This window comes from Eublepharis macularius, chromosome 7 (assembly GCF_028583425.1).
Source record: "Eublepharis macularius isolate TG4126 chromosome 7, MPM_Emac_v1.0, whole genome shotgun sequence".
In the NCBI taxonomy this organism is placed as follows: domain Eukaryota; kingdom Metazoa; phylum Chordata; class Lepidosauria; order Squamata; family Eublepharidae; genus Eublepharis; species Eublepharis macularius.
In genome coordinates, this window is record NC_072796.1 from 60,031,709 (window position 1) to 60,058,101 (window position 26,393).

The following is a 26,393-nucleotide window of genomic DNA, read 5'->3' on the forward strand; positions in this document are numbered from 1 at the left end:
ACATACACAAGGGGTAAGTGAGGTGTATGACTCAACTCGCAATAGAAGAACCATCCAGGTGCACAGATGTGCAGGTGATTCATCCAGGAAAGATCAAAGGGTAGAAAAGTAACACATAAGAGCTTGGGAGGTCAAAAGTGTATGTGTGGGGGTGTGGGGTGTGTGAATCTTCCTTTCAGAGCAAGAAAAGAAAGATGACCCCAAAGGGTTGGGCAAATCCCATGACCATGAGGAAAAGCCTCTTGCTGGCTATCTTGCCTTCTTACAGGAGCTATCTCACACAAGATCTCCATTGCAATGGCAGTAATAACTATGTGTTGCTGAACCAAAGAAGAATTGTCACGCTATGAAACTGAGGTAATGAGTTATTTCTGAAACTTACAACTTCAAGGATAAATTTGCCAGCCCTAATTTTCCAGCACAGGGTATGTAAAAAGTCAGGGTCAGTGGATCATAGTTTTATTGCCTTTTCTTTTTTTTGTTGTTCAGTCTGTTATGTCTGCTTATGATTGTCACTGACCAGAGTACAGATTCCTCCTCATCAGTTAAAGAGGCCAGAGATTCAGAGGAAGAGGCAGCTGCCTAAAACTGCTACAGACTGGACTGCCCAGTATAGAGTATGAGTATGGAGATGAATGCTTGAAACTCTATAGAAGGAATCAGTGTACTCTGAAGAAAACTGTGTGACAGGAAGAGAAGAGGGGCAGGGTCTGAGATTACAAACCTGGATCTCTGTAGAGATTATAACTCTGGGGCTCTACAATTTTTTTGATCTACATTGAAATTATTTCTCTTCACACAAAAATGGCATCTTGCCGGAATCCAGTCCATAAGTCAAGACACAAGTCACTGTTGAAGAATGAGACTATATGAAGAGTGCTTACTTCAAAGCAAACTTAAAAAAAAAACTTGGAATAAAGCAACAATGTTTTTTTCCCAGTAGAAATAGTATTGCTCTGTGCCTTCCAAAGCACAGAAGCAAAATACACCTTTATATCACTCCCAGAGTTAAGGTTATTTTTTTCCATTTGAACTCTCATGACCATAAAAATGTTGAATTTTAAGAAATGTTAAGAAATGTGCTGGGTATGAGGGGGAGGAGGAGGGGGGTTCAAAATGTATATTTACTAGTTCCTTCAAAAACTTGAGATTTTGAGGAGGACTATGCTTTTTATGAACCCGTGGCTATTGTTTGGAATTAAATGCCCCAAATACCAAGACTTTCATCTCTGTGCTATGAGGTTTTCTTAAATCCCACATTACTGCTGATTATGGCTTCCATTTTGCCCCCCTCCCCCCACCAGTTGAAACAAAAGGCAGACACAAAGCTTGGGATTAAAATTGGGCCACTTTATTGATTACAACATACTTGTCACTACGGCAAAGGATCTAGCTAACTAGCGGTACAGGTCAAGCTCTGGGGTCACCTCGGACCTCCGCTTTGACCTGTCTGGGCGAGCCCCCACTGTACCCGGCAGCGGCAGCCAAGCAAATGGTTCCCCCTCCAAGTCTGCAGCACCTCACCGTACAGCAGGAGGGCCTTACTTGTACAGGGGAGCCATGCAGAAGGATTCAGTAGCTGCTGGGAGCTTGAATCAGAGAAACATGAACCTTGTGCTACTCCTCAGTTTGGTGAACCTAATCATATAAGCCACAAGCTAGAGCCGAGTTTCTCTCCAGACTTGGTTTTCTTATTTACCTGCAAAATCAGAAAGAGTCCAGTAGCACCTTTAAGACTAACCAATTTTATTGTAGCATAAGCTTTCGAGAATCACATTCTCTTCGTCAGATGCATGGAGGGCAGAAGGAAACTGGCCAAATATAGAGCCGAAACAGACGTGACGCATTTCACGTGCCGTCCACGCGATTGCACTTACACGTGTCTCCAGCGGGTTTTGCTGTTCACGTGCTGCCCGTGTGTTTCGGCACCCCCCCTTCACGCGTTCGCGGTCGACCGTCCACGGGTTCTCGGCTGTACTTCTGTGACGCGCTTCCCTTGGCGCATGCTCACAGGAAAATGGCCGAGAAATAGGCCATCAGTTGCTGCACCTGAAGTGGCCGGCAGGTGGCGTCATGCATTGATCGTCACTATAAGTTGGCATCGCGTCATAGCACTCTATGCGCACTGTCCGGGTTTGCCGACGCTTGTTGGGGTTTGCTGAAAGGGCTGTTCGAAGTGACGCGGGGTGCCAGCCCCAAGAGCAGCAGGCAGGTCCTGCGCCCGGCATGACCAGAGCCCGGCACACGCTGACTGGCCGCATGTGTGCAGGACCCACGGTTGTGCAGAAACCTGTTGGCGTCTCTGGCCTGAAGGACTGGGCTCCCCGGTCCTGTGCCCGCCGATTCTGTTACGTCTTGAGGGCAGGCTCCCCGCCTGCATGTCTGCCCAATGAACATTTTGCTGACATTCAATTCCCTGGATGGTCCAATCCACCTTTCTTTGTGGTGGGGGCGGATCTTGGGGTTGCCGAATCGGGGCGCCTCGTGATGATTGACGTGTTCCGCATCTCCCTTCTCTTTTGAGGCCTACTGGCTCTTGCCAGGCAGAGGGGGCACACATAGCACCCATCTTTGGCATGCAGGCTTGCTCCCTTCTCCTTTGAGGCCTACTGGCTCTTGCCAGGCAGAGGGGGCACACATAGCACCCATCTTTGGCATGCAGGCTTGCTCCTGTCTCCTTTGAGGCCTACTGGCTCTTGCCAGGCAGAGGGGGCACACATAGCACCCATCTTTGGCATGCAGGCTTGCTCCCTTCTCCTTTGAGGCCTACTGGGTGGGTGCCTGGCATAGGTCGGGCGAGAAGCGTGCCTGGACATGTCCCAAGCTGAGAGAGACAAGGGGCTGGGGAAGCCTTCAGGTGGCTCTTGCCAGGCAGAGGGGGCACACATAGCACCCATCTTTGGGGAGGGGAGGCGGCACAAGGCATGCAGGCTTGCTCCCTTCTCCTTTGAGGCCTACTGGGTGGGTGCCTGGCGTAGGTCCGGCGAGTAGCGTGCCTGGACATGTCCCAAGCTGAGAGGAACAAGGGGCTGGGGAAGCCTTCAGGTGGCTATTGCCAGGCAGAGGGGGCACACATAGCACCCATCTTTGGCATGCAGGCTTGCTCCCTTCTCCTTTGAGGCCTACTGGGTGGGTGCCTGGCATAGGTCGGGCGAGAAGCGTGCCTGGACATGTCCCAAGCTGAGAGAGACAAGGGGCTGGGGAAGCCTTCAGGTGGCTCTTGCCAGGCAGAGGGGTCACACATAGCACCCATCTTTGGGGAGGGGAGGCGGCACACGGCATGCAGGCTTGCTCCCTTCTCCTTTGAGGCCTACTGGGTGGGTGCCTGGCGTAGGTCGGGCGAGAAGCGTGCCTGGACATGTCCCAAGCTGAGAGGGACAAGGGGCTGGGGAAGCATTCAGGTGGCTCTTGCCAGGCAGAGGGGGCACACATAGCACCCATCTTTGGCATGCAGGCTTGCTCCCTTCTCCTTTGAGGCCTACTGGGTGGGTGCCTGGCATAGGTCGGGCGAGAAGCGTGCCTGGACATGTCCCAAGCTGAGAGAGACAAGGGGCTGGGGAAGCCTTCAGGTGGCTCTTGCCAGGCAGAGGGGGCACACATAGCACCCATCTTTGGGGAGGGGAGGCGGCACACGGCATGCGGGCTTGCTCCCTTCTCCTTTGAGGCCTACTGGGTGGGGGCCTGGCGTAGGTCGGGCGAGAAGCGTGCCTGGACATGTCCAAAGCTGAGAGGAACAAGGGGCTGGGGAAGCCTTCAGGTGGCTATTGCCAGGCAGAGGGGGCACACATAGCACCCATCTTTGGCATGCAGGCTTGCTCCCTTCTCCTTTGAGGCCTACTGGGTGGGTGCCTGGCATAGGTCGGGCGAGAAGCGTGCCTGGACATGTCCCAAGCTGAGAGAGACAAGGGGCTGGGGAAGCCTTCAGGTGGCTCTTGCCAGGCAGAGGGGGCACAAATAGCACCCATCTTTGGGGAGGGGAGGCGGCACACAGCATGCAGGCTTGCTCCCTTCTCCTTTGAGGCCTACTGGGTGGGTGCCTGGCGTAGGTCTGGCGAGTAGCGTGCCTGGACATGTCCCAAGCTGAGAGGAACAAGGGGCTGGGGAAGCCTTCAGGTGGCTATTGCCAGGCAGAGGGGGCACACATAGCACCCATCTTTGGGGAGGGGAGGCGGCACACGGCATGCAGGCTTGCTCCCTTCTCCTTTGAGGCCTACTGGGTGGGTGCCTGGCGTAGGTCCGGCGAGTAGCGTGCCTGGACATGTCCCAAGCTGAGAGGAACAAGGGGCTGGGGAAGCCTTCAGGTGGCTATTGCCAGGCAGAGGGGGCACACATAGCACCCATCTTTGGCATGCAGGCTTGCTCCCTTCTCCTTTGAGGCCTACTGGGTGGGTGCCTGGCATAGGTCGGGCGAGAAGCGTGCCTGGACATGTCCCAAGCTGAGAGAGACAAGGGGCTGGGGAAGCCTTCAGGTGGCTCTTGCCAGGCAGAGGGGTCACACATAGCACCCATCTTTGGGGAGGGGAGGCGGCACACGGCATGCAGGCTTGCTCCCTTCTCCTTTGAGGCCTACTGGGTGGGTGCCTGGCGTAGGTCGGGCGAGAAGCGTGCCTGGACATGTCCCAAGCTGAGAGGGACAAGGGGCTGGGGAAGCATTCAGGTGGCTCTTGCCAGGCAGAGGGGGCACACATAGCACCCATCTTTGGCATGCAGGCTTGCTCCCTTCTCCTTTGAGGCCTACTGGGTGGGTGCCTGGCATAGGTCGGGCGAGAAGCGTGCCTGGACATGTCCCAAGCTGAGAGAGACAAGGGGCTGGGGAAGCCTTCAGGTGGCTCTTGCCAGGCAGAGGGGGCACACATAGCACCCATCTTTGGGGAGGGGAGGCGGCACACGGCATGCGGGCTTGCTCCCTTCTCCTTTGAGGCCTACTGGGTGGGTGCCTGGCGTAGGTCGGGCGAGAAGCGTGCCTGGACATGTCCCAAGCTGAGAGGGACAAGGGGCAGGGGAAGCCTTCAGGTGGCTCTTGCCAGGCAGAGGGGGCACACATAGCACCCATCTTTGGGGAGGGGAGGCGGCACACGGCATGCAGGCTTGCTCCCTTCTCCTTTGAGGCCTACTGGGTGAGTGCCTGGCGTAGGTCCGGCGAGTAGCGTGCCTGGACATGTCCCAAGCTGAGAGGAACAAGGGGCTGGGGAAGCCTTCAGGTGGCTATTGCCAGGCAGAGGGGGCACACATAGCACCCATCTTTGGCATGCAGGCTTGCTCCCTTCTCCTTTGAGGCCTACTGGGTGGGTGCCTGGCATAGGTCGGGCGAGAAGCGTGCCTGGACATGTCCCAAGCTGAGAGAGACAAGGGGCTGGGGAAGCCTTCAGGTGGCTCTTGCCAGGCAGAGGGGGCACACATAGCACCCATCTTTGGGGAGGGGAGGCGGCACACGGCATGCAGGCTTGCTCCCTTCTCCTTTGAGGCCTACTGGGTGGGTGCCTGGTGTAGGTCGGGCGAGAAGCGTGCCTGGACATGTCCCAAGCTGAGAGGGACAAGTGGCTGGGGAAGCCTTCAGGTGGCTCTTGCCAGGCAGAGGGGGCACACATAGCACCCATCTTTGGCATGCAGGCTTGCTCCCTTCTCCTTTGAGGCCTACTGGGTGGGTGCCTGGCATAGGTCGGGCGAGAAGCGTGCCTGGACATGTCCCAAGCTGAGAGAGACAAGGGGCTGAGGAAGCCTTCAGGTGGCTCTTGCCAGGCAGAGGGGGCACACATAACACCCATCTTTGGGGAGGGGAGGCGGCACACGGCATGCGGGCTTGCTCCCTTCTCCTTTGAGGCCTACTGGGTGGGTGCCTGGCGTAGGTCGGGCGAGAAGCGTGCCTGGACATGTCCCAAGCTGAGAGGGACAAGGGGCTGGGGAAGCCTTCAGGTGGCTCTTGCCAGGCAGAGGGGGCACACATAGCACCCATCTTTGGCATGCAGGCTTGCTCCCTTCTCCTTTGAGGCCTACTGGCTCTTGCCAGGCAGAGGGGGCACACATAGCACCCATCTTTGGCATGCAGGCTTGCTCCCTTCTCCTTTGAGGCCTACTGGGTGGGTGCCTGGCATAGGTCGGGCGAGAAGCGTGCCTGGACATGTCCCCAGCGGAGAGGGACAAGGGGCTGGGGAAGCCTTCAGGTGGCTCTTGCCAGGAAGAGGGGGCACACATGGCACCCATCTTTGGGGAGGGGAGGCGGCACACAGCTTGCAGGCTGGGGCAGCCTCGAGGTGGCTCACAGCGAGGGGTGCGGCAATGCAGCCTGCATGTTTGTGGAACGGGACACGCGGCTTGCAAGCTTGCTCTTTTCTCCTCTCGGGGCAAGCTGGGCACAAGGGGGGCATGGGTGGACCTGCGTCAGGAAAGGGGGGGCTCGTGGGACGCCTGTCGCCATGGGCGGGAGCATCGTGCAGAAAAGGACAAAATGCGCATGCGCGGTCGGTTGATCAGTTCTCCAATTGCCCACGTATGCGCACACCGGGTTCGAACGCGGGGCGCCGTAGGCAGTGGGCGAGCGCCGTGCGCACTGCCCGTGGGGCCCCGCTAAGGGTAGCTGGTGCTATTCGGGCTTATCTCTCGCCCTGTAAGGGGGTGTGTGGCCTCGGCCAACAGAGACCCCGGGGAATGGGGGGGCGTGGCCTCGGGGGGAAAGGTCCAATTGGTTTGGGGGGGGAGGGTCTGCAAAACATTTGTTTTGATTGCCGGGAATTTGGGGGCGGGAATGTAGTGCACCAAAAATGTTTCCTGCAGCTTCATTGTGGCCACCATTGGGCAAATAAACGGGAAAGGAGCCAATGGGCAATGAGCCCGAGGAAGCCATCACATCACCCCGTGATGGGGCTTTTGGGGGTCGGTGTGTGTGCTTGCTCTTTATTCTCCCAACCGCGTTCCCTCACTGGCCCGGGGGGGGCCATCACGGTGCAGGGTGGTGACTGATAAAAGTGCACACGCGCGGATGACTGCTTGAATGTTGCAATCATCCACGTGTGTGCACTGCGGATTCAAACGCGGAGCACCGATGACAGTGAGCGGGCGACTTGTTCACTGGCCACGGTGCCCCGCCAAGGGCAACGGGTCTATTTGGGCTTATGTCATGGCCGGGAAGGGGGGCGTTCCCTCGGCGAAGTAGGAAACATAACTTTACATGTATTGTTCTTTGATAAAATGGGCAGGGAATGCGGGGGGGGGGAGGGCGCGCTTGCTTGCAGAAGGAGGTGAGGCAGCGTAGTTTGGGGTGGGGCGAAGTGAATGTAAAAGGGAGGAAAAACTTTTTCCCCTTTACCAATCCCCAGTGTTTGATAAAAAGACAAGCAAAGCGGTCGTGGAAGTGTCTTTATTCATGAAAAAAAACCTGGTGCACTCAATTCAAGCGAACATTAGAAGTGCTGGAGCACAAGTCAACGAGGGTGGTGCTGGATAACAAGCAACCGCCCCCCAACCAACCCCCGTGAACCGTGACCGGCACAACTGGCCGCCACCCCTCCCCGGCCGGATCTCTCGAAAGGCCAGCGTCTCCCACCGCCCAAGCTCCCACCGCCACCCTTATGCGTCCGAAATCCGCCCCACAGCCGCCACCGGTTAGAAACAAAAAGTAACCCCCTCAACATTGGGAAAACACATTAATAGGAATGCCCGAGAAGACGATTTGACCCCGGTGCAGAGGGGCCTCATACACCCTACAGCCGGTAGCATCGTGGTGGGCAGCGCTGCCTTTTTGCAAACAGGTAGCCCCTAGGAAGGGGTTCAGGGTCGGCCCGGACACGGACCTCTTTGCGCGTGGAGCGGGCGGCTCCGGCGGCCGGTTCTCACCTGCGGCAGGATCCGCCGTGGGAGCGTGGTTGGGAGCGTCGGTTGTGGGGGCGTCACCGTCTGCGGAGTCCCTGGGGCCGGCAGTGCTTGATGGTGGGGCAGCGGGGGCCTCAACCGCGGAGACCATCCTCTCCAGGAGGCGCACCATGTCACGCATGCAGCTTTCTGCCGTGGCTGCTTGGTGCTCTGCCGCTTCAACCGCCCGGCTAAACAGTTATTTTTGCTCGCCTCGGTCAGCAGCCTCACTCTGCCACGCCTCCTTCTCCACTGCGCAGGAGTCGGTCAGCTCCGACAATATTTTCTCCACCGCACGCCGAATCGCCTCCATGCACACGATCGCCTCGTTGCGCGGGCGCTCCCGGCGCCGAAGTCGGAGGTTCGACATTCGCTCCGCCGGAGACAGACGGCGTGTCCCGGCGGCCGTGGTGTCGGCTGGGTCGCGTGTGAAGAACGAGGGAGACGGTGTTAGATGGGGGCCTCCCTCCCGCAGGCACCCCGCATTCCCGACCGCACAACTGCCCACGGGACAAGGGACATTACTCACCGATGGTCTCTGCCGTGGAGTGGTCTCTGGCCGCTGCTGCCGCAGATCGATCTGGGAGGCAATCGCCGGCGGGCTCCTCAAAGGTGTCCTCGGTGTCCTCCGTTCCAACGCCGGCCACATTGTCGATATCCCCCTCCGGTTCCCCCTCATTGGCTCTGGCCGAACGTCGACGCCGGTCAACGACGGTTGGGGGGACGCCAGTGCCCATCACCCGTGGCACCACCAGATCCTGCTCCAGCCGCAGGAACCGGTTCAGCTCCTCAAAGAAGGGCCAAACCCTCCGCCCGTGTCCCGAACGACTGTTCCCGTCCACACACTCCTTGTAGCCCCTTCTCAGAGTCTTCGCCCGCTCACGACACTGCTCCCAGTCCCCGGGGAAACCCCTGGCCACCATCTCGTTCGTGATCCACTGGAACTGGCTCACGTTCCTGTAGCTTGCGGAAAGCCTGCTCTGCACAGCGTCGTCCCCCCAAATCTGGATGAGGGCTCTCGTTTCCTCGTCAGACCAGGGGGCGGCCTTTGCCTTCTTGCCTCGGGCCACCGGGACCACCGAGAGTCCGGCACCGGTGCAGGACGTGGGGCTGGTGCTGAGGGTGATCAAGAGAGGCAGACTGCTTGCGGGTTTGGGAGGTGCGGTGGGGTCCATGTTGCGGTTGGCCGTTCTGGGTATCCTTTGCTGGGCTCGGGAGCAACAAACGATCGTCAACGGCGGTCTTCGCGGTCAGTTTTGGGCTGCCTTTACAGTACGTTGGAGGGGGGCGCGACGCTGACGCGGCCGGCAGGGGACCAATCGCCTGTCCCCTCGCTGCAAGAGACGGCTGCTCGAGAGCGTCTGGGCGTCACACTTGCGCGGCATTGGACAGTGTCGGCCGCGTCACGAGGGGGCGGGGGGGCGGACAGCTAAGGAGAAGGGGCCGTTGTGGGGCGGGAACCTTGCGGTCGCCGTCACACCATGGCGCCCACTCACGGGAAGAGGAGCAGCACGGGCCAGCCGCCGAGAGAAACACTCCGTGCCTTTGCGGTCGCGCTCTCCTTGTTCGCGCGGTCGGTCATCCGCTCTACGGCCGCCACAGCTGACACTGTGGCCCTGCTCGCGAGGCAGCTGGGGGAGGACGTTAACGGCTGCCGCGCGCGACAAAGAAGAAGACTGCGGCAGTTGGTGGCAACACTTGCGTCCGTGGAGGAGATGGCGCAGTGCTTCATTGTTGCTTTCCTGCCGAGGAAGGCATGGGTGCTTCCCCGGGCATGCCCTCACTGGTGGCCGTGGTGGGAGCGCTACGAGTTCAGTGATGGGCAGTGGCTGCAGCAGTTCAGAATGCGACGTGCCACGTTCGAGTACATCGTTGGGGAGCTTCGCGAAGATCTCGTCCGCGAGACGACCCACATGCGCGACCCAGTCCCTCCCGAGGAGATGATCGCCATCACCATCTGGAAGCTTGCCACGGGAACCACAAACTCCGCGACACTGCCCGCCTTTGGCCGTGGCGTCTCTACCGTCTGCGGGATATTCGACAAGGTCTGCGAGCTCATCGCTGCAAAGCTGACCGAGAAGTGGATCTGCATCGATTACCTCGAGGACATTATCTCTGGGTTCGAGGAGAGGGGATTCCCCAATGCCTGGGGCGCCGTGGACAGGACACACATCGAGATCCGTTCTCCGCCTTTCTCTGGGGACAAGTACATCAACCGCAAGGGATACTGCTCCATGATTCTCCAGGCGGTGGTGGACAGCGATGCACGATTCCTGGACATTTTTGTGGGCTTCCCGGGAAGGGCGCACGACGCGCGTGTGCTCCGTAACTCGCCCCTGTTCAAGAGACTCGAGGATGGTGCCCGTTGCCCGAAGCGGCCGGTCACTCTGGAGGGGGTCACATTCGACCCGGTAATCATCGGGGACCCTGCCTATCCTCTTCGGCCCTGGCTCATGAAGCCCTATCCGGCGCCATCAACGCGCGCCCAGGAGCGCTTTAACTACAGACTGAGCCGGGCGCGCATGAGTGTGGAACGCTCGTTCGGAATTCTGAAAAATCGCTGGCTTTATTTACAGCGCCCCCTACTTGTCAGAGAGCGCCTCATGGTCGCGGTAATCACCACCTGCTGCATCCTTCACAACATTTGCCTCTCGCGCGGGGACATCGTTTACGGGCCGTTCCCGCGCGAGCCGCTGATGGAGCCCGCGGATGAGCAGCCGCAGATTCCCTGGTCCGAGGCCGCTCTTACCGTGCGGGCAGTATCGATTCGTGCCGCCATAAGTGCGCACTTCCAGCATGCCCGATAATCCAATAAAGCTGTGTCCGGTACAGCCGGTTTCAGACTGTGTGTCTCTATCCGGGGCGGGGGGTGGGATGGTGGTGAGGCGGGCGGAGGGACAGCATCTGTGTGTTTGGGCGAGCATGGGGGAGGGGGGCCGCGTCGAAGGTGGTGGTGGGCGGGGGGCGGGCGGGCGGAGGAACAGCATCTGTGTGTTTGGGCGAGCATGGGGGAGGGGGGCCGGGTCGAAGGACTGCTCTTTGGTGCCGTTCGGTGCCGTTTTAGGCAGAGGACCCCATGGGCATGAGGATAGAAGGACGGTTTTGTGCTCATGGGGATCCTCGCTCGATCCTGGGCGACCCATCACGGTCGCGGTTTTCTTGTTTATTGCCGGGGGGGCCTCTAGAGGCTTGGCTGGTGCTTGGCCCGCCCGCCTGACCGGAGTTAGGGCAACCCTCTACATCCTCTGTCTTTTATTTTTCAAGAGATCGTGCTGTTGCAGCCTGGCGGTTGCTCTTGCCTGGGGGCGGGAACCGCTTTGAGTTGGGTTTCACACAGCATACCCCGGGTTTGGTTTGCTGTGTGTTCCCTATCCCCAGGTCCCATTCCGACCGGTGCATACAAATGGAAAGAGACACACAAAAAAACCCCATCATGGAAGACTTCACCCCAAAATGTGTCTCAACCCAAAATGGTGTTTAAAATCGTCTCTTGCTAAGCAAAGTCCAGCTCCTGGGTAGCCGTTCTTAAAATTACCCCACCCCAAAATTGCTTCTAGTCTGGCTTTCACTAGATTCCAACAATTTCCTGAAACTTTATATACCATTGATAAATATCTAGCAGTCACTCTTTATAACACCTAATGAGTTCATGACGCTGTTTGGTCACCTGAATTAAACATGACCCCCTCATAGGGTTGCGGCAAACTGTTTTGTGTGTGTGTGCGTGCATGTGACATTTTGGTTTAATAAAACAACTAAAAAGAATTGACTCAACTGCATGAGGAAATCATATTTTCTTTGGGCAGAATCTCCCACATTTGGTGACATGGAAAACCAGCAGACTCCTCACTAAAGGCAAATCTGGAAGCTGTTTGCAGGGAGAGTTTTCACAGGAAGGGCCCGGGGGGAGCCTTGACTGTGCTCTGGCCCGGGAGCGGGAGCACACGCTTGGGATATTTTCCGGGGAATAATACAGAGGGGGCCCTGATTGGCAGGCCTGGGAGCGGGGACACAGAGCTGGTGATTACTGGGGGTGGCACATACAGCCTACTGGCCTTCGCTTTGTGTGCGCAATTAAGGATGCCTGGTGCTCCGTTAATGTCCTTTACCAAGAGAACGGGGGGGGGTTGCGTGAGGGCCCTCCCTTATTCAGAGCCAAATTCGAAGGCCAGGCAGTTGGATCTTTAGTATAATCCGGCCTGGTCCGGGCATTGCTGCACGAAATTTACGCACAAAGGAGTGCAATGGTGAGAGTCCCGGTTCCACGTGGAATCGGGGCCCTCCACCACCCTGCCGGCCACAGTGTGGCGGCAGGGCCATGTGCGATTTCGGCGGTGCCCATGGAGATGGGGCGACTACGCCGCCCGTACAATACCCAGCGATCGTGAAGTTTCAGTCATGGTGGGCGCCAAGGCAAACCGCAATCCAGCCTCTCCGCAGGCTTCTGAAAGCCCAGGTGTGCTTGCAGTGGGCAAAGAAGGTGCTGACTGTGCCGGCTCCTGCCCGGCGCCCGCCCAATCATTGCGGCTACTCCGCTCCCATGCTCTCTGCTCTTAATTTACATACAAATAAGTGGCTTGGCCAGCCAGCCATCCAGGCTCCGCTCCACCCACAGGACCTCCCCACCCAGGCCTACTCATGGTGATGGCTCGCCCATTGTCTGCGCCCTTCCCTTTGTCACTGTTTTGTCGGGCCCCCATGGGGGCCCTAAGCGTTGTTTCCTCTCAGCAGAAGCTGAGTTCATGGGTGGGCATATGACCAAAAGCCGTTTTCGGGCTCGCGAGAAACCCTGCTCCACGTGGAAACGGAGCTCTCACCAAACCGCCACATTGCGCGGCGGTCGAACTTGGCTCTGAATAATGAAGTCGCCCTCATATTCCCGGTTTTATCGCCCACAGGCTCCATCCCAGCCCTCTTGCGGTCAGGTCACGGGTGCTCGACGCTGCGTGGCGGATGCCAAGTTTCAGCATCGGGCGAAGACGAGGGGATGGTGCTTGGTCGGTTATGGGCTGAAAAGCCTTATTTTTCGGGGCGCACACCGGTTTAATACCGGCAGTACCGGGCGGATAGGCGTGCAATATAGGAAAAATCAGCATATTCCTTCCTGGCCTGCCGTTTCTCGGGGCAGGGGGAGGACTTTCCCCACCACTGTTCCAACAGAGCAGGTTTCGTTCGGGGGATCAAATGGGCGCGCGGCAAGAGGGATGGCTTTGAGTCCATTGTGATCCCCATTCGATCCTTGCCTGGCCCGCGTTGCCTACTTCTTTTTTTCTGGGGCCCAAGTTGCTGTGCAGGCAGTGTGATTTGCACATGTTTCCGCGACAGGCATGCACTGGCCGTGCCCCGGGGACCTCTCTTTTGTCCTTCAGATCACTCCTGCGAGAAAACACTAGCCTCTCATTGAATTTGAATGACTGGCCAGCCGCGGCCTCTGTTCTCCAAATCTTCCTTGTGTCCTGTCCTGCTTCTCCCTCCCTGCCCTCCCCCCCCCCAATCTCAACATGGAGGACACAGGCCACTTCGGGGAGACTTGGCTAAGGAGTCCCCAAACCCCCCTGCCGTTTCTGTTCTCCGGACTTTGTGTTTGAGGCACAATTATAGGACTTGCAGGAGAGATTTGCCTTGTGCCAAGAGTGGCGGAGGGTTTCTGTGTGTCTCCCTTGTGTCACTCGGACGTGAGGCCTGCCGCGGGGCTCCACCCAGAATAAGCGACCTGGCACCTGGTTCCAACAGAGCAGGTTTCGTTTGTGGGATTCAATGGGCGCGCGGCAGGCCCCGTGGGGGCTGGTTTTGCATGTTCTCCTCTCAGGGCCCCAAGTTGGTTTGCAGGCCGTTTCATTTGCACATGTTTGCGCGACAGGCATGTATTCGACGCGCCCCGAGCGCCACTCCTTTGTCCTTCATATTTCCCTTTTGTGCGATGCAAGGGTGAAGTCATCCGATGTTAAGATGCGCTCTGCCTCTCCCCCCCTGAATTCCCTCCCCGAAGGTCGCAGCCAAAATATGCATGCTATCAGAGGGGGCTGCCACACAGGAGTCCTGTAGAGCAACAAGCAGGAAGGCCTGCTTAGTGCCCTGGGACTCCTTGTTCGAGCCCCGCATCGCCGCCCACCCGGCCCGCCTCCCTTTTTCGCATCTGCTGAGACCGACGGGTGGGAACCGCGCTGGCGGCCGCCGGTGTCCCCATGAATTTTTCACCGACCGGGGGGGGGGGGCGCGACCTGAGACACGGCAGGGCCTTGCATGGCTCTTCCCAGCCATGGCCCAGAGGAGAAAGGAGCAGCCCTGCCAGATCTGTGTTCCTTCCACCCCCCCCCCGCCCAAATCCAGGGTGCTGGTTCCAGGCCCTTTGTCCAGATCACCCCCCAGGTGTGCCCTGGACCTCATGTGTCAATATTGAGCCAGAAAAGGTTTTGCTCCAGGCCTCCCCTGCCTGTGGAGACAGAAAAGGTTTTGCAGCCCTGCCAGATCTGTGTTCCTTCCCCCCCCCCCGCCCAAATCCAGGGTGCTGGTTCCAGGCCCTTTGGCCAGATCACCCCCCAGGTGTGCCCTGGACCTCATGTGTCAATATTGAGCCAGAAAAGGTTTTGCTCCAGGCCTCCCCTGCCTGTGGAGACACGGCAGGGCCTTGCATGGCTCTTCCCAGCCATGGCCTGGAGGAGAAAGGAGCAGCCCTGCCAGATCTGTGTTCCTTCCCCCCCCCGCCCAAATCCAGGGTGCTGGTTCCAGGCCCTTTGGCCAGATCACCCCCCAGGTGTGCCCTGGACCTCATGTGTCAATATTGAGCCAGAAAAGGTTTTGCTCCAGGCATCCCCTGCCTGTGGAGACACGGCAGGGCCTTGCATGGCTCTTCCCAGCCATGGCCCAGAGGAGAAAGGAGCAGCCCTGCCAGATCTGTGTTCCTTCCCCCCCCCTGCCCAAATCCAGGGTGCTGGTTCCAGGCCCTTTGGCCAGATCACCCCCCAGGTGTGCCCTGGACCTCATGTGTCAATATTGAGCCAGAAAAGGTTTTGCTCCAGGCCTCCCCTGCCTGTGGAGACACGGCAGGGCCGTGCATGGCTCTTCCCAGCCATGGGCCGGAGGAGAAAGGAGCAGCCCTGCCAGATCTGTGTTCCTCCCCCCCCCCGCCCAAATCCAGGGTGCTGGTTCCAGGCCCTTTGTCCAGATCACCCCCCAGGTGTGCCCTGGACCTCATGTGTCAATATTGAGCCAGAAAAGGTTTTGCTCCAGGCCTCCCCTGCCTGTGGAGACACGGCAGGGCCTTGCATGGCTCTTCCCAGCCATGGGCCGGAGGAGAAAGGAGCAGCCCTGCCAGATCTGTGTTCCTCCCCCCCCCCCCGCCCAAATCCAGGGTGCTGGTTACAGGGCCTTTGGCCAGATCACCCCCCAGGTGTGCCCTGGACCTCATGTGTCAATATTGAACCAGAAAAGGTTTTGCTCCAGGCCTCCCCTGCCTGTGGAGACACGGCAGGGCCTTGCATGGCTCTTCCCAGCCATGGCCCAGAGGAGAAAGGAGCAGCCCTGCCAGATCTGTGTTCCTTCCCCCCCCCGCCCAAATCCAGGGTGCTGGTTCCAGGCCCTTTGGCCAGATCACCCCCCAGGTGTGCCCTGGACCTCATGTGTCAATATGGAACCAGAAAACGTACTACCTCAGCCTCCCTTCCCCCCAAATCCAAGTTGTGTGTGTGTTCCAGCCCCCCGGCAAGAGCACCCTCCAGGCTTCCCCAGCACCTTTTGTTTAAAGATTATCCCAGAAAATGGGTTCCCAAAACATGCAAACATGCTCAAAGCGCAACCCGTTTCCGGATCCAGGACATGTGTATACAGTGTGCGGAGCCTGTTAAGTTTAAACAAAGCTTTATTTTGCCGACAGACAGGGCTCACCATGGCAGGCGGGAACCCCAGGCCCCCTGTGTCCATTCACTCAACTGTCCATCGAGCCAGACGCCCCCCCCCCTTTGACGGCCAAGCACCTGGGCAAAGCTTGGGACACGCGAGAATGCCCTCACTCTTTTTGGCGAGGGTGGACGCGGGGTCGAAGTCCCAGGCTCTTCGCGGAGTTGCTCGGGTGCGTGCGGTCTTCCATGCTGAGTTGCCGCGAGAAAGGCGGCAGGAGACATCCCACCATCCAGCAGGTCAATCTCCTCCTCCTCCTCCTCTTCCTTCCCCGCAGTGGGGCCTGCTGGAGGGAAACCAATTGGAAAGCAATAAGCATTCTTTGCCCCGACCAACCATACCACTGAGCATTGTGGAAACACCGACCAAAGCCCCCATCTAGGCGCCCTCTGTCGACCCAACAGTGACCTCGCAGCGCCCACTGGGCCGCCAAGGATGGGGTGGCACAAGAGGACTGGAGGGGGCGGTGTCCGGGGGGCCGCGATGCCTCTGGCGAAACACCCATTAGCCACTTACTCCAAAACTGGTCCCGGCGTGCCTGGATTCTCTCATGGGCCAACCCCACAGCCTCCATCCGTCGCTCGGTGTCACTGGCTGAAAGAAAGGCGGTGTAACGATTAAGGAATTTCGATCGTTTGGGGATCCCCATCCCCAAACCTGCAAGCCGTGTGTCCCTTTTCCCTGGCAATCGCCACCCCCAGCCTTCCCCAGCACCTCTTCTGTCATATTGGGGGATGACCGGGCCCGCTTCTCTACTGACCGTAAAATTGTCCGGACATGCTTCTCGCCCGACCTATGCCGAGTGCAAAAGTGGAACTTGCCCGGGCATGCTGCCGGCCCAGCCCATGCTCCGCTTTAGCCAGCTAGGCCTAGAGAGGAGAAAGGAGCAAGCCTGCAAGCTGTGTGGACCCTCCCCAAACATGAGTGCTATGTGCGTCCCATCTCCCTGACAGTTCCCCGCTCCAGGCTGCACCAGGACACACAGCGTGCATATCCGCTGGACTCTTGTTGGTCATATTGGGACATGTCCGTGCACGCAGCCGGCCCAGCCCATGCTCCCCTTTAGCCAGCTAGGCCTCAAAGGAGAAGGGAGCAAGCCCGCAAGCTGTGCGGCCCCTCCCCAAACATGCGAGCTGTGTGTCCCTTCTCCCTGGCAAGAGCCACCAGTAGCCTTCGCCAGCACCTTTTGTTGACCTATCCCCAGCACCCAGAGTATAAAAGTGGAACTCGCCCAGGCACGCTGCGAGGCCGCAGGCCAATGTCCCCCTTTGGCCAGCTAGGCCTCAGTGGAGAAAAGAGCAAGCCTGCAAGCTGTGCGTCCCATCCTCAAACATGAGCGCTGTGTTTCCCAGCTCCCTGGCAGCTCGACCTGCGCCTGGCGCCACACAATCGGCTGTACAGTCGGTTTGTTGATGTAATATTGCCTCTGACAAGCAGAGCTGCAACCTTTTGTTTATGTTCACTTCTGTATCACCATCAATTGCTGACCATAATCATTATAACCATTAGATATCATTATAATATTTCACAGTTTAATTCAATCCTGTTAAGAGCAAGCACAAAAAAATCAGCTCTTTAAAAGTTCTCCTTTTGGAGGTTGGGTGTATAAAAAAAATATAAAACCTGCATTGGTACTGCTGCATAGTCCTTTACCTAACCTCTTTCCAAATTGCAGAATCTTGTGATCTCAATCACATTCTTCAGATGGTAGATGCTAAAATAGCATGCCACACTCCAGAACTTCCTATATTGCAAAATGCACACAAAAGTTTTAAAACTGGAAGCTCTCTATCTTGCTTCAGGAGGCTGAACCATGCAGGCAATGTACTGTGCACTGAGCCCGGCTTCTACTGAAATCAATAGAAATGCTTTTCTAGGTTGTGGGACACTTGGGTGCAGACAGGATTTCTAGAACTCAGAGAGGAGAACCTAACTTTGGAGTGCTGACCAGCCAAATACCAGCTGGTAGAGCTGTGACTGACCCAAGGCCATGCAGCTGGCTTCAAGTGGAGGGATGGGGATTCAAACCTGGTTCTCCAGATTAGAATCCCGTGGCTCCTAACCGCACTGTGAGGCCGCAGGCCAATGTCCCCCAGCTAGGTGTCAGAGGAGAACAGAGCCGGCTTGCAAGCCGCTAGGCTAGGCCTCAGAGGAGAATAGAGCAATAGAGCTTGGGCCGCCCAACAGAGAATATAGTTTGGGCTGCCCAAGCACCTGGAGTTCAAAGGCGGAACATTCCTGGGCCCGCTGTGATGCTGCAGAACACCGCACCCATCGAGGAACAGCTTCCGGGGGCCGCCCACTTGTTTCTTGACCAGACTTACTTCGTGGTCGCTCGCCCAGAAACTCCTTTTCCACCATGTCGACCTCGATGTCCTCCACAACAGCGGTCAAGTTCCTGCGGACCGTGTGGGCGAGATCGACACGGTCAGGGAACAGCGACTCCAGGCGGAACGGCACCATGGTCTCCTCCGCCACCTCCCGCTCGTGCTCCGTCAGCCCCTTTTCCTCCATGGCCGCGGCCGCCTGCTCCGCCCACTCCTCACGCCAGTTGCTTGGCACCCACTCCGCCATGCTTTGCGACGATGGCGGAGGCACGTCTGGTCGGCAGGGGAAGCCTCACGAGTTTGCGGGGGTTTGCGCGGGCAAACCAACTGCACAGCCAATTGCGTTGCACCACGCGGAGGCCGAAAGCTTGTTGGTCGTAGCCGAAAAAGCGGGAATCGGAGACACCGACCGGGTCAGTGCGGCAGGTCAAGAGCTGATCAAGCCCCCCCTAATTCCTGGGGCCTCTGAATGGAAAACCAGACGCAGCCGTGATGGGGTCCACCCGGAGGCACTAGGGGCAGTGCGCCCCTGGATTTTGGGCAAGAAAATTTTTTTTGACAGACATGTCTTAGACCTCGCCCGTGCACTCCCTCCAAGCCCTGGGCGGGCCCTGGGATTTCGGACAGTCCCATGTGTGTTTCTCACAAACATGTTCCCCCCTCCCCAAGTGAAGACATGTCTGTGTTTGTCTGTGTTTGTCAAAGGCATGCCCTCCCCCAGTAGACAAGCACCAACCAACGGACAGGGCACCCCGCCCCGCTTCGAAGCCCTCAGGCAGCTGGGCAAGATCCCGGAGCGCGGGGGGGAGCCAGGGGGGCCATCTCTGACACAAAGCCAAACAGTCATCCAATCTTTTGAGGCCCGCGTTGGAGGCCCCCGGACCAGTCCATTGCGCATCACCTGCTCGCTCGCAAGCTGCAGGCAATAGCGCCATCTAGCAGTCATTGAGAGGTCCACAGCCCCCGGGATGGTAAAAATAGCCGCTCTGTTCTGGGAACTCGCTGGTCGTCAGAAGGGGCACGTGCAGACGCGGACACACAATCACAGGTCTGGTGCGGGCAGGACACGCGCCGAAATTCTGAAACAGCCACGGGCGGGCCGAAACAGACGGGAGCGCGGACACGTGCGCAACCACGTGTAGTTCTTAACGTGTGTTTTGGCTCATAGAGGAGGAGAGGGGGGATGTAAACAACTCCTTTGATATGGAGATGCACACAGCTCCTTTTGGTGTGGGGATCAGTTTGCTTGTGTAAAGATTCAAAGTAGTTTGCCGTGTTAGTCTGTAGTAGCAAAATCAAAAAGAGTTCAGCAGCACTGCAGCACAAGCCCTCGATAACTACATTCCTCCCCGCCAGATGCATCTGACAAAGAACCGTGGTCCTCGAAAGCCCACGCCAGGTGCCACTGGACCCCCTGACCCTGCCTTTGTAAAGGAAATCAGTTACCTGTGATAATGAGATAACCATTCATAGTCCCTATTCAGTCCCAGCTTGACAGAGTCAAATTTGTATATGAATTCCAATTCAGCAGCTTCCCGTTGGATTTTGTTTTTGAAAGGTTTCTGTTGAACTACAGCGACCTTTAAGTCTTTGATGGAATGTCCTGGTAGATTGAAGTGTTCTCCCACTGATTTCTGGACGTTGCCATTTCTGTCAGATTTGTGTCCATTTATTCTTTTGCGTAGAGGTTGGCTGGTTTGTCCAATATACAGAGCAGAAGGACATTGTTGGCACATGAGGGCATATATCAGATTGGAGGACGAGCAGCTGTAAGAGCCAGAGACAGTGTAGTTGATGCCATTGGGTCCTGTAATTGTATTCCCTGGGTAGATATAGGGGCAGAGCTGGCATCTGGGTCTGTTGCAGGGCCTGGTACCTGTGCTGGTGACTCTGCTGGCCGATTCATGGTTGTGAGTGAGAAGTCGTTTAAGGTTGAGGGGCTGTCTGTAGGCAAGGAAAGGTCTTCCACCCAGGGCTTCTGAGAGAGAGGTATCATTTTCCAGGATGGGTTGTAGCTCAGTGATGATACGTTGGATGGGTTTGAGCTGGGAGCTATAGGTGACAACCAGCAGTGTTCTGCTGTTAGTTCCTTTAGGTTTGTCCTGGAGCAGACTGTTTCTGGGTACTAGTCTGGCCCTGTTGATTTGTTTCCTCACTTCATTTGGTGGGTACTGTAGCCCCAAAAATGCTTGTTGTAAATCTCTTAAGTGGGAGTCCCGATCAAGAGCATTGGAGCAGATACGATTGTAACGTAAGGCTTGGCTGTAGACAATTGACCGAGTGGTATGTTTAGGGTGGTAGCTGGAGGCATGTAGATATGAGTATTGGTCTGTGGGTTTCCGGTATAAGGTGGTATTTATCCTTCCATTATGTAGTTGTACAGTGGTGTCCAGGAAGTGTACCTGTTGTGTAGAGTGGTCCAGGCTTACGTTGATAGTAGGGTGAAAGTTGTTGAAGTCCTGATGAAATCTCTCAAGGGCTTCCTTCCCATGGGTCCAAATGATGAAGATGTCATCCAGGAATCTTAAGTATAGTAGTGGTTCCAATGGATGGGAGCTGAGGAAGCGTTGCTCCAAGTCCGCCATGAATATGTTAGCATATTGTGGTGCCATGCGTGTGCCCATGGCTGTGCCATTAACCTGTAGATATAAGCTGTCACCAAATTTGAAGTAATTGTGAGTGAGTACGAAGTGGCAAAGTTCAGTGGTGAGGTGTGCTGTGGTTTTGTCCGGGATAATATTCCTTATGGCTTGCAGTCCATCTGCATGTGGGATATTGGTGTATAGAGCCTCCACATCCATGGTTGCTAGGATGGTGTCATCTGGTAGGTTGTCAATGGACTGTATTTTCCTGAGGAAGTCAGTGGTGTCCCGTAAATAGCTGGGTGTGCTGGTGGCATAGGGCCTGAGGATAGAGTCCATGTATCCTGAGACTCCTGCTGTGATAGTGCCTATTCCTGAAACAATGGGGCGTCCTGCGTTACCTGGTTTGTGGATTTTGGGTAGTAGGTAGAATCTTCCTGGTCGTGGTTCCTGGGGTGTGTCCATATGGATGCATTCTTTTATGTCCATGGGGAGTTCTTGTATGAGTTCCCTTTTGTATTGCTCCGTGGGGTCAGAAGGTAGTATTTTATAGAATGTTGTGTTGGAGAGTTGTCTTTCTGCTTCTTGTATGTAGTTATGTTTGTCCATGATGACAACTGCTCCACCTTTGTCAGCTTCCTTGATTACGATGCCAGAATTATTTTGGAGGCTGTTTATGGCATATTTTTCTGCACGGCTGAGGTTCTGCTTTAGGTGTTGTTGTTTGTCGATTATCTCAGCCTGAGTACGTCGACGGAAGCATTCCGTCCAATGTAAAAGTCCAATGAGGAGTTGCGGCCCTCAGGGGGTATCCATGTGGAATTCTTTTTTCTGGAGTTTTGTAATGATGATTGTGTATTGCTGGGTTGGGGGGGGGTGATTGTTGCTGTGATGGTGTCTGGTCAGTGCTTTGTTCATCGTTTTGTTCAGCAGAGTAGTTGAAGAATTCTTTCAGTCTTAGGCATCTAAAATAGGCCTCCAGGTCTCCACAAAGTTGTATAGTTTATGTGCTAACATATTCATGGCGGACTTGGAGCAACGCTTCCTCAGCTCCCATCCATTGGAACCACTACTATACTTAAGATTCCTGGATGACATCTTCATCATTTGGACCCATGGGAAGGAAGCCCTTGAGAGATTTCATCAGGACTTCAACAACTTTCACCCTACTATCAACGTAAGCCTGGACCACTCTACACAACAGGTACACTTCCTGGACACCACTGTACAACTACATAATGGAAGGATAAATACCACCTTATACTGGAAACCAACAGACCAATACTCATATATACATGCCTCCAGCTACCACCCTAAACATACCACTCGGTCTATTGTCTACAGCCAAGCCTTACGTTACAACCGTATCTGCTCCAATGCTCTTGATCAAGACTCCCACTTAAGAGATTTACAACAAGCATTTTTGGGGCTACAGTACCCACCAAATGAAGTGAGGAAACAAATCAACAGGGCCAGACTAGTACCCAGAAACAGCCTGCTCCAGGACAAACCTAAAGGAACTAACAACAGAACACCGCTGGTTGTCACCTATAGCGCCCAGCTCAAACCCATCCAACGTATCATCACTGAGCTATAACCCATCCTGGAAAATGATACCTCTCTCTCAGAAGCCCTGGGTGGAAGACCTTTCCTTGCCTACAGACAGCCCCCCAACCTTAAACAGCTTCTCACTTACAATCATGAATCAGCTAGCAGAGTCACCAGCACAGGTACCAGGCCCTGCAACAGACCCAGATGCCAGCTCTGCCCCTATATCTACCCAGGGAATACAATTACAGGACCCAATGGCATCAACTACACTGTCTCTGGCTCTTACAGCTGCTTATCCTCCAATCTGATATACGCCCTCATGTGCCAACAATGTCCTTCTGCTTTGTACATTGGACAAACCAGCCAACCTCTACACAAAAGAATAAATGGACACAAATCTGACATTAGAAGTGGCAACGTCCAGAAACCAGTGGGAGAACACTTCAATCTACCAGGACATTCCATCAAAGACTTAAAGGTCGCTGTAGTTCAACAGAAACCTTTCAAAAACAAAATCCAACGGGAAGCTGCTGAATTGGAATTCATATGCAAATTTGACTCTGTCAAGCTGGGACTGAATAGGGACTATGAATGGTTATCTCATTATCACAGGTAACTGATTTCCTTTACAGAGGCGGGGTCAGGGGGTCCAGTGGCACCTGGCATGGGCTTTCAAGGACCACGGTTCTCTTTGTCAGATGCATCTGGCGGGGAGGAATGTGGTTATCGAGGGCTTGTGCTGCAGTGCTGCTGAACTCTTTTTGATTTTGCTACTACAGACTAACACGGCAAACTCCTTTGAATTTTTACACAAGCAAACTGATCCCCAAACCAAAAGGAGCTGTCTGCTTCTCCATATCAAAGGAGTTGTTTACATCCCCCCTCTCCTCCTTCCCCCCTTCCCCCCTCCTCCTCTATATTTGGCCAGTTTCCTTCTGCCCTCCATGCATCTGACGAAGAGAACATGATTCTCGAAAGCTTATGCTACAATAAAATTGGTTAGTCTTAAAGGTGCTACTGGACTCTTTTTGATTTTGCTACTACAGACTAACACAGCTAACTCCTCTGGATCTTATTTACCTGGACACATCATTAGTAGAACTGGTGCATTAGGAATTTTCTAGAGTTTTTTTTTAAAAAAAAATCTGAAAATGATGTACATATGCAATTTCTGTAGTATTCAGGTTTTCATAAGAATCTTTTTTTACCCTAAGAGTTGTAAATAAGTTTACACATTGATAAGACACTGCAAAATATAGTCTTGATTATATAATACAAGTATAGTGTTTAACCTAACTACAAGAACACATTTCTGGGTGCTCCAGGTTCTCTGAATTTCCAGCTTTCATAAGTCTTTGGCTCCTTCTGTTGTGGAGATATGCCTTTATAACTCCACAATGGAAGGCCCTTAAAGACTTTCTTTAAAAAATGAAAACAAAAAATTAAAACTAGGAATTCAGAGAATCTGGTATACATATTGTTATACCATTAGATATTGACTAGCAACAAAGCCCATTGTGGAAAAAAATACAATGGGCTCTAGAAAAGGGAGGGAGGGCAGGCAGACATTCCCTCGTCTTCCGTCACTAATCTCAGCCAGATGAAGGGAGGGGGACGGACATGGTCAACTGCTCCGCGCCTGATTCCAGCAGGTTGAAAGAGAGTGAGCATTGCCACCTGCTCCACACCTGATCCTGGATGGGTGAAAAGGGGGTGGGCATTGTCACCTGCTCCACTCCTGATCCCAAGAAAACAATGCCTGTTTATGGCGTACAATCTGATGGAGCTTAACAGAGTGATATTTCTTTTAAATAGAACTCAAAAGGGAAAAATCGATGAAGGTAGACACATCTCTCAGATGGGCAGTAGACTATTCTCATCTTTCAAAGGACTTTAGTAGAATTGTTAAAAGACATTGGTACTTAGTGTGCCATTTACCAGGATGTGCACAACCACCAACTATAGGCTTCCGCTGCACTGTTAACTTGAAAGATCGGTTGGTTCATTCCCGCTTTAACAGCACCAATACCAGACCCGAGACCCACTGGACATTTCCAATGTGGGAAGTGCAATGTCTGTAATCTTGCTGTTATGGGGGTCAATTTTCAAGATTTCCTCATCTGGTAGGGAGATACTTTTAAATCATTTCTCCATGTGTAGTACTAGTGGGATTGTCTACATTATTGAGTACAGCTGCCTGCATATTTATGTGGGGAGCACGAGTAGACCCGTTAAAGTACGCATCCAAGAGCACATTTCAAGAATTAAAAACAAATGCTGGGATGCTCCCCTTACACAAGATTTCTTGGATCACCATAAACGTGAGAGAGAATTTAGATTCTTGGTATTACAAGTCCTCAAAACAGATATATCTTTGGACTTCCATAAAGAATTATTAAGAAGAGAGGCATTTTGGACCTTTGAGTTAGATTGTTTAGGGCCTTTTGGGCTCAACACTCATTGATTATTCTGGTTTTGTGTAATTATGGATTCATGTAATTGTCTTGAAATTGAAAAGGGAGTATACAGCTTTAAGAATTTATAGTATTATTTCTTTATATACTCGGCAAATAGAATGTTAAGTACCAGCCTTTGACCAAGCATGTGATGTGGTTGTGAATCTTGCATAGCTGGCACATAGTAAGTATGGTGATACTTTGATCTGTATTGTTCGGTTCGAAAATTTGGAGGTTGGGGCATTACATATATGATGTTCTTTACAGAAAGTTATTTCCCGTGATCAAGAGGACTGTGAAACAGGAAGGTATCCAGAATCCTGTTGGCATACCACCATTGTATGGGTTCATCCCGCTTTCGTGGGGACTCTCACTTATGTTTCATTTCACCACTTAAGAACACAGTGGATTTCTAACTTGAATGTTGGACCGCTACGAGTTTTTCCATTCCATAATTTACACCCTCCCCCAAGGAGCAACTCGACCAATTTTCTACAGCATCAGCAACGTAGCGTTAAATGATTTTCACTGGACCTTTTGAGTTCTATTTAAAAGAAGTTATATCACTCTGTTAAGGTCCATCAGATTGTGTGCCGTAAACAGGCATTGTTTTCTTGGAAATATATAGTGTTTTGTATATTTTATTTGATTGCCCTATGATTAAGGCTTTGGATAAATGTTCTAATCCATTATAAGTTCTATTTCTATATATGGGGATGTTTGTCTGTTTTTGGTATAATTACTCATATCAGCCCTTCTATCTATTCCACTCCTGATCCCAGCTGGGTGAAACGGTAGGCATTGCCGCCTGCTTCATGCCTGATCCCAGCTGGGTGAAGCGGGAGTGGGCATTTCCACCTTCTCCACTCTTGATCCCTGTTGGGTGAAGAGGGTGGGGATTGCCACCTGCTCTGTGCCTGTTCCTGGCCAAGTGAAGAGTAGGTGGGCAGGCATTGCTTCCTGCTCCACACCTGATACCAGCTGAGTGAGGGGGGGCATGCATTGCTGCCTGCTCCATTCCTGATCATAGCCAGGTGAAGGGGGGCAGGCATTGCCACCTACTCTGCTCCTGATCCCGGCTGGGTGAAGAGTGGGGTATTTCCTCCTGCTCCACAATTGCTCCCTCTCAGGTGAAGAGGGGATGGGCATTGCTGCATGCTCCATGGCTGATCCAAGCCATGTGAAGGGGGATGGCCTTGCCACCTGCTCCACACCTGTTCTTGGCCAGGTGAAGGTGGGGTGTGTGCATTGCCACCTGCTCTGCTCCTGATCATGGCCAAGGGAAAGGGGCAGGCATTACCACTTGCTCTGCACTTGATCCCAGTCACATGAAGGGGGGACAGACATTGCCACCTGATCCACATCTGATTCCGGACGTGTGAAGGTGGGGCTGGCATTACCACTTGTTCAGCTCTTGACCCAAGTGGGTGAAGGGGGGCAGGCATTACCTCATGCTCCATGCCTGATTCCAGCCAAGTGAATGGGGGTGGGCATTGCCACCTGCTCCGCTCCTGATCCCAGCTGGGTGAAGGGGGGACCAGGCATTTCCACCTGCTTCATGCCTGATCCCAGCTGGGTGAAGGGGGGCAGACATTACCACCTGCTCTGCTCCTGATTCCAGCTGGTTGAAGTGAAGTAGAGCAGTTGGTATTGCCAGACCCCCTGCTCTGCTCCTGATACCAGTTGGGTGAAAGTGGTCGGTGGGCATTGTTACATGCTCTGTAACTTATCCCAGC

General features: G+C 54.6%; 1 protein-coding gene across 1 annotated transcript; it reads left to right on the plus strand.

Moving 5' to 3' along the window:
- Window positions 1-9,689: 9,689 nt before the first annotated feature.
- On the plus strand, window positions 9,690-10,652 carry LOC129333932 (uncharacterized). The gene has a single exon (XM_054985868.1). It carries the CDS (start codon window positions 9,690-9,692, stop codon window positions 10,650-10,652), a length of 963 nt encoding a protein of 320 aa, XP_054841843.1.
- Window positions 10,653-26,393: the final 15,741 nt, after the last annotated feature.

Bases quoted from the DNA above. Each gene is read 5' to 3' on its own strand.
- LOC129333932 (XM_054985868.1), top strand. From the start codon at position 9,690: ATGCGACGTGCCACGTTCGAGTACATCGTTGGGGAGCTTCGCGAAGAT.